This window comes from Psittacula echo, assembly GCF_963264785.1.
Source record: "Psittacula echo genome assembly, chromosome: 10".
NCBI classification, from domain to species: domain Eukaryota; kingdom Metazoa; phylum Chordata; class Aves; order Psittaciformes; family Psittacidae; genus Psittacula; species Psittacula echo.
Genome location: NC_137741.1, coordinates 5,958,170 through 5,966,246, shown reverse-complemented (window position 1 = coordinate 5,966,246; position 8,077 = coordinate 5,958,170). Strand labels below are relative to the sequence as shown.

The 8,077-nt window shown below is 58.1% G+C and overlaps 1 protein-coding gene across 1 annotated transcript; it reads left to right on the top strand.

Moving 5' to 3' along the window:
* Positions 1 to 6,291: 6,291 nt before the first annotated feature.
* FOXB1 (forkhead box B1) lies at positions 6,292 to 7,254 on the top strand (the record flags this gene model as incomplete). Its single annotated transcript, XM_080626092.1, has 1 exon — positions 6,292 to 7,254. One exon carries the CDS (start codon positions 6,292 to 6,294, stop codon positions 7,252 to 7,254), a length of 963 nt encoding a protein of 320 aa, XP_080482218.1.
* Positions 7,255 to 8,077: the final 823 nt, after the last annotated feature.

Below are 8,077 nucleotides of genomic sequence, written 5' to 3'. Positions count from 1 at the left end.
CGTGCCCACGAGAGAGCGAGCTGGGGCGGAAACCCCGCCGGGCAGTGGAAAGGCGAGGGCGGCTGCCCGAACCGCGGAGCCCAAACCCCGCCACTCCCCATGGCTTCTACCCCCATGTAAAACCTTTCCCTGCCAAAGGAAAAAAAATTCCTCTGTTAACTTCTTTCGTCTTTAGCGGGCTGAATGCTGCGCGAGTGCAGCATCTCTCCGTAATAAAGACGGAGGAAAAGTATGCGGGAAGAAATCGCTGCGGGGAAATCTTTTCTAAAGTTAGATCCTAAGAACCTCTTGGAAGAATGAAATATTAAAGACGGTTAATGCAGGTTTTGCTGCAGAGCCGAGGGTTGACGGGAAGATGGGATTATTGCTCGTGTTATGAAGGAGGAAAGGCAGGGAGTGGAAGGGAAAAGGAAAGGGAAATTGGCATTGAAACACAAACACACCCAGCGGCCTCTTCCCCGTAAGACGGGCCAGGGGATTGTCCTCCCGGTGCGGGCCGCTTGGTGGGTGGCGCGGGAAGCGCAGGGCCCCGCACGGAGCTGACCACAAACGTGCCCCGGCCAATGGGTAGAGCCCCGCAGGTGCTCAGCGGTCTCACCCCGTTATCCCGGCTCGTTAAGGACGCACACGTGGGGAAACATCCCTCGAAGTCTGCCTGAGCCCGAATCCCGCACGCGGTTTCACAGAGGGGAAATCACCGTCCCATGCGCGCCGTTACTCTGATGGATTTGCAATTTAAAATCACCCTTGATTGTCATAAAAGCCATTTCAGAATGTTGGCTGCGGGACAAGTCAGTCATTTAGAGGGGGCTGCCCGGCGGCACAGACGCGCAGCCCCAGGCACGTTCCCATGGGCGGCGGATCCCTCACCGGGCTCAGCTCGGTTTTCCGCTCTCTGGTGTTGTACGGAGCAGCGAAGGGAGAGTGGGCTGAGGGGGACAGAGCGGGCGAGAGGAGTCCAGCGTGGAAAAAAGGCTGATGATGAAACACCAGGTTTATGACACGGCCTGATCTGGCGAGAGAGTTCCAAAAAAAAAAAAAAAAAGAGAGAGAGAGAAAAGGAAAAAAAGAAAGAAAGGAGAAAAAAAAAAAAAAAAAGGCAAAAGAAGGCAGCAAAAGAAAGGCAAATCGAGTTTGCTCCACCCAGCTATTAACCAAAGCACAATACCTTTTTCTGGGTGGTACTGCACAGAAGTTGATTCAGTTTTGACAATGTTGTTTAGCTATCATTTGCTATTTTGAATGAATGGGAGCAATCCCCCTTTTTACAACAGTTGTTTCCTATTATGGAGAGGTGCAGCAGTTGAGGGCAGACATGTGAAAGTGGCTGTTTGATTCCCTTTTTCATCCCCCTGACCCTGCCTTTGTCCCTCCTCACCCTGGGAATGTCACGCCTCACTACTTCACTTTGAGATGCTCTAGAAAGTGGCTTTGTTATTCCCTTTTAGACATACACGAAATTGTTCTCATTCCCCCTGCTGTAAAAGATACTTCAAATTGGGACTCGGTTCACAAGTGCAATGCAATTTGGCTTAGCTCAACCTTTGTTCTGCTTGTACAAATGACCAAACAGTGCACACATTATACAGTTGATCTACTGCTCCCTTTACACCAGAGTTAGCGCCTGGGAGAAAAGCAAGTTAATCCCTTCAATACTAAGGTGGCATTTTCAATATTTCCTACAATGCCAAAAAGAGAAGAGGGGGCAGCTTGAAACGCGACATTTATTTAAAAGGGGAGATTAAAAAGAAGAAGTTGGCGAGGCCTCCCCTGATGCTTCTGCTGATAAATACATAAACAAACCCACAAACCCCAAACGTGCAGATAAACACCCAGCGGCCCCGGGAAGGGAAGTTTCCCGCAAAGCCAGGCTCTCGGGGCAATAACGGCGAGACTCAGGCTGGAACCCGCTCTAACGCAACGCTCGGGAGCGGCGTGGATGCGGCTGCTGAGCCCGCATCCCGGGGAGAAGGGGAGCAGGGGGGCACTAGGCGTGTCGGACCCACGTAACCCGGGCACCCCTCGGAGCCGCCCTGGGGGGTCCCCGGCGGGTCTGGGGGAACCGCGGCGCTGGGTGGAGCGCGGAGGAGAAGAGCTCACCGCACAATCGCGCACCGCACGCAAGCGGACCCCGGGCCCGGGCGCTTGGGCACCCTCCACCTGTTTCCCTCGGGCAGGGCAGCAGCGGGCCCCGGTTAGGAGCTGCCTCGTCCCCGGTCCTGCAGCCTGAGCAGGAAGGGTCCCCGGTTTGTACGGATCCCCCGTTCTCCGGTGCGGCCCCGGCGCGGCTGGTGCCCAGTCAGGCCATTGGCGCTGGACCCCCACGACGGGGAGGGCGAGGGCATTGCCCACCGGAGCCGGCACGAAGCAGAGACGAGGAGGCGGCGGGCGGGGCGGGGGGGGAGGAACGGGCCGAGGCGGAGGGGCTGCGGGCGCAGGTGGGGGAGCAGACCGCAGCCAGCCCGGACAGGCGGGGGGTTAGTGCTCCTCGGGCAAGGGACGAAATCCCTTTGAAAGGGCGCTAAGTAGCTTCACGCCAAAGTGGCAGATGCGGTGAAGAATGCGGTTGGGACAGAGAGCCTCGCCGTTCCCAGAGCACTTCGGGAACCGCACTGGGACCTCCAGCACCGAAAAAAGCTGGAGAGCCCAAATCTTTCCATTTCCTTCTCCCGCCCGGCCCCCAAGAAGCCAAGAGAAGCAGAACTATTACAAAAACAAAAAGAGCGAGGCTCAGCCGAGCTGCAGCAGCAACCGGCAGCCCGGGGCTGACTTCCCAAACCGGGGGAAGCTTGCTCGGAGCCTGGCATTGTGTTTCGCAGCCTAGGAAACCTTAAGAAGCTGGTACTTCCCCCCTCCCTTCTCTTTTCTCCCAACTGGTTTGTAAATATTAACAAGGTTGTGAGCTATTCTCTCACACAGAGTGGAGTTTTCTCTTTTCTTTCTTTTTCCTTTTTTTATCCCTGGAAAACTTCTCGGCTCCCCCCAGCCCTGCTCCCACTCCTCCGCTCTGCACAGCCACACGGATTCAAAATCAATATTGCATTTGTCACTTTTCTGTCTCCTTTTCCTCTCTCAACAGCCCCGCTTGCCACTGAGGCGAATTGTGGATTTATGGAGGAAAATTAGCATAAATTATTACCAAATCTGTAAACGTGTGTGGTCCTGCTTGTGGGAAAGGGAGCTATTGCGAACCTTCCATGCAGAAAGGTGGTCCGTGATGGGCTTCATGCAAGGGCTGAATGGTTATTGCGCCAAATAGATTTCCATTGGGCTTGCACATTGATATAATTGACTTATGTGTATTTTATACAGTTTTCCCAACACTTCCCCTGAGCTCCTTATTTGAATTAGGCTTCAGAAAAACGTCGATTGGTTTTGGTTTTCCACACAATGGATTTGGATTCACTCGCACCCTCCCCTCCTCTCTAACGCTGGTTTTTCACAGTAAAAGGCAAAGTTACAAGTCACAATTAAACCCTGTATTGCCCAGGTCCGTCATCTGTTGCGTGCTCCACACGAGGTGAGCCCCCAGGTGCCGGTTCCTGGGATGGCTTTGCCTGTCCTACCCGTGCGCTCACTCAGCCCTTCGCACTGGGGGGGGGGTATAAAATAAAACCAAACCCTCCAACCCGGGCGCCGTGCAGCCGTACCTCGATCGCACCCGGGCAGCAAACGACAACGGAAGGCGACTTTCCTTTAACTTTACAGCTTGAGAGTTCCCATTTGCGCCGGTGGTTGTTTTTTGGCTTTTTTTCTTTCTTCGAAAAGAAAAGGTACCGGCAGAAAGATGGGAGAAGGGATTTGTCAGCCAGTGATTTTAGTCACTCCCGCGCTGTTTCTGAGCTCCGCGTTTGACAGTAGCAAATTTGGGTTGAGAGACAAAACCCGACCCAAGGGGTGTTAGACTTTGGGGAGGTGTCCATTAAACCCAGATTTTTTTGGGGGGGTCTCTCGGTCCAAAACCAGAAGTCCGGTGTTTGTGTGGAATCTCTCCTCATTTCAGAGTATTGTCCTTCCTGCCCTCTAACAAACGTCCACCGGCTCGTCACCTCTCACCACAACCCCCAAAAAGTGGGGGGCCGCCTTCCCGCCCTGTCCGGGGCCGGGAACCGAAGAGGGCAGCGCCGGATTCCGAACCGCTCCAGCGCCCCCGGGTTCCCCACTGCAAGCGGGGACACACAAGCGGCAGGTTCCCCTAAAAGGGCTCGTTAGCCCGACAGCGCGGGGCCGCGGGCGGCTGCTCGGGTTCCGAGAAACACAGTTATTTGCCCATTATTCTTTAAACGACATCCTGCCCCGAGAGAAAGGGATTAGACGGGACCGAGGGCAGCGGTTTGGAGCGGGTGCCGCAGTTTAACACCCATCAGCCAGAGCCGCCGAGGGAGCAGCATGTTCCGAGCTGCTGCAGGGTTTAAGGGGGGCCCTACTCCATGGGCACTGTCCCCCGAGAAGGCTGCCAGCCCCGCAGCAGCGTTCACCCCCGCTCCCCGGCTGTTTTTGCTGAATTAAGAAGGTGACATTATTCTTTTCCTCAAGTACTTCTGTTAATATTGAAAAACGTGTGCTTGCATCTCAAGCGGGCGCGCTCAGCTTCAGCAGCCATTTCAATATTAATGAAACTGTTTAATCTCCTAAATTCATCGTGTTTAAGTTACGTTTTGGTGAGTTATTGACCGGCTCCGAAAATACTTTTAACGGACTGGATGTGTATTCACCACCAAGGCTCTTCCTTCCTCCTCCCAAGTAAACCTCATATTCTGGTTCAGGGTGACAGGATGCACCGCAGCCTCGGAAATACACATCACACACTCCCCGGTATCTACAGCAGTGACCAGTGACACAGACCAGTCGCTCGCCCCGAGGGCAGCTCAGCCCAAGCCCACCGGAGCCGTGCCCCGGCCGCTGCCGTGGGTTCTAAGGCGAGTCCACAGCTTTGCACCAACAGGTCCGCGGAGCTGGGGTGATGTACAGCGCCCTGGGGACAACGGAGCCACGGCCCTGCCTGGGCGGGAGCGGGGATGGGGAGCTACAGAGAAGCCCTCATCTGTTCTCTCCTCGCAAGAACCTTCGCTCGGGGAGAGCGGATTTGGCAGAGAAAGTCTCTCCTTACAGGGAGAAAGGCTCGCCTCAAGTTAGCCAACAATACAAATCAGATAACAATGCAGAACAAACAGAATACCACAGCCAAGCCATTTCCATGTCAAACATCCCACTGCTCGGCACCTCCGCTGATAAGTGTGAATTGCAGACTAAGCTTCCTGCAAAGTCCACAGCGAGGTTAGTGCATATTCCACACTCCCACACACACACCCCACACCCCCCCCCGCAGGCACTGGGTCCCACCGCACCGCGATTCCGCTGGCGGAGCCTTTTCACCCCTCGCCTTGTCTTCAAATGGAAATGATTCCCATTGGCCCAAGGTGTCCATGTAAATAGGTGTAAATGAAACCAGATTATGCCTTTCTCCCAGCCCCCTCCTCCCCATTCCCCTCCCCCTGCTCCCAAGGCGATTGTCAGATGATAGCAAAGAAGTGGCACATTAATGAAGCGCCTCTACAGGGGTCTTTTCTGCTCATGTCACCACATAAAACTATCAGATGGTTAGAGGAAGGACATGGAGGCAACTACTTAGCTCACTGCGGCTGCAGAGAAGCGAACGAGCCTCTGCTACAGCCCAGTTGCCGGTGGTGTAAAAGAAGCCCGCAAAGGAGAAGGGAGGGTGTACTGGAGGATTCCCAACCCCGAGCCAGCTCGCTGTCTCCTCAGGACTAAACCGGAGCACAGCGGCCGGGGAAGGAGCAGGAGACACGCCGAAGGAGCGGGGCGGGAAACAGCCCGGACTCTGGCTGCGTCCCGGATGCGGACTGTCAACTTCCAGCAACTTTAAGGTGGGCATACGCGAGGCTGGCGTAGAGAGGGGTAGGGGACGGGGAGAGGGGAGGGGATCCCCTTCTCCTCCTCGCCGGGACCAGAGGTAGAGCTACCACCCGGGTAACTTGAGGGGCGCGGGCTGCCGCTGGGAGGCCGAGAGGAGGGGGCCAGCGCTGGCAGGGCGCACAGAGCTTTCCCTTGCCGGCTCCGCGGAGTTCGGGTCGGTTCCTCCAGCCCCATCCTGCCCCCCGGGGGCCGAACGCCGCCGGGCCCCTTCCCCGAGCCCTTGTTCCCGCAGCGCGGCTCCACACCGCCCGCTCCCAGGCCGGGTGTCGGTGCAAACCTTCTCGGACTCACCCCGTACCCGGCCCCCTCCGTGTCGCTGCCCTTCTGCAGATCTCCGCGGGTTCCCCACCGAAGATGCCTCGCCCGGGCAGAAACACTTACAGCGACCAGAAGCCTCCCTACTCCTACATCTCGCTGACCGCCATGGCGATCCAGAGCTCCCCGGAGAAGATGCTGCCCCTGAGCGAGATCTACAAGTTTATCATGGACCGCTTCCCCTACTACCGGGAGAACACGCAGCGCTGGCAGAACTCCCTCCGCCACAACCTCTCCTTCAACGACTGCTTCATCAAAATCCCGCGCCGCCCCGACCAGCCGGGCAAGGGCAGCTTCTGGGCGCTGCATCCCAGCTGCGGGGACATGTTCGAGAACGGCAGCTTCCTGCGCCGCCGCAAGCGCTTCAAGGTGCTGCGCTCGGAGCAGCTGGCTCCCAGCAAGCCGTCGGACGCAGCGCAGTACCTGCAGCAGCAGGCCAAGCTGCGCCTCAGCGCCCTGGCCGCCTCTGGCACCCACCTGCCCCAGATGCCCACCTACAACCTCGGCGTGTCCCAGCCCTCCAGCTTCAAGCACCCCTTCGCCATCGAGAACATCATCGCCAGAGAGTACAAGATGCCCGGGGGGCTCGCCTTTTCCACCATGCAGCCCATGCCGGCCGCCTACCCCCTTCCCAACCAGTTGACTACGGTGGGCAGCTCCATCGGTACGGGCTGGCCCCACATGTACAGCTCCGGCATGATCGACACCGCCACCCCCATCTCCATGGCCAGCGGCGAGTACGGCGCCTACAGCGTCCCCCTCAAGCCGCTCTGTCACGGTGGGCAGACGCTGCCGGCCATCCCCGTCCCCATCAAGCCTGCCCCGGCCGCGGTGCCGGCGCTGCCCGCCCTGCCCGCGCCCATCCCCACCATCCTCTCGAACTCGCCGCCCTCCCTCAGCCCTACGTCCTCGCAGACGGCCACCAGCCAGAGCAGCCCGGCCACCCCCAGCGAGACTCTCACCAGCCCGACGCCCGCGCTGCACTCCGTGGCCGTGCACTGACCCGGGCCGCCCGTACGGACTCCGCCGCCCCTTCTCCCGGAGCTTTCCCGGATCTCTCCTCCCTCCCCTTCTCCTGCTTCTCTTCTCCTCGAACGCAGGCAGCTCCCGTGGGTAACCGAGGTGTTGCCGCTCGCCCGAGCTGCCCTCTCCACCTCGCCCCCCGGCCGTGCCCTCCTTAGCGGCTCGGCTCCTTTCCCGGCCCTGAACTCTGGTTTCTGCTCTGCTGGGGCAAAACGCACCGGCCCGGCCCCGCTCCCTGCCGGTAGGAACTGCCACGGGCACCACTGGTTTTCCCAAAGTACATCAGGCACCTCCGGTTTGCCTGGACCGGGCGAACCCGGCCCGGCGCTGCCTCCTGGCCTTCCTTTGTCTGGCAAGAGCGGGGCTTACGGAGGACCGAGCTTTAGACACACCAACAGTATGAAACGGCTGCAGTTTCACTGCAGGAGAGGGGCGACGTTTCCAGTCTCCGAGCAGCAAACGCTTGGATCGTGGAAAAGCCGGGAAGTGCCGGGGGCCTTTGTGCAGTGGGGGTCCGGCCGGGCGGGAGCGCCGAGGGGGGAGGCTGCAGGGCCGCAGGGAACGGGCGCGGATGGAGATTCAGGCGGTAGGTCCCCCCGGCTGCGGCGGGGCGCCCGTTCACCCGCTCCGTTCCCATTTTGTTTACAAAGCACCTCTTCGAATGTAAATACTGAACTTGCAGCTGTTCTGCAAACCGACGAGGCCCCTTCGCAGTACCTGTTGTAATGCGGAGGTTTACGGTAGTCTTCAGATGGAAGAGAAAGAGAAGTTGCTTTGTCTGTGCACTTCTGGTTAACGGGAA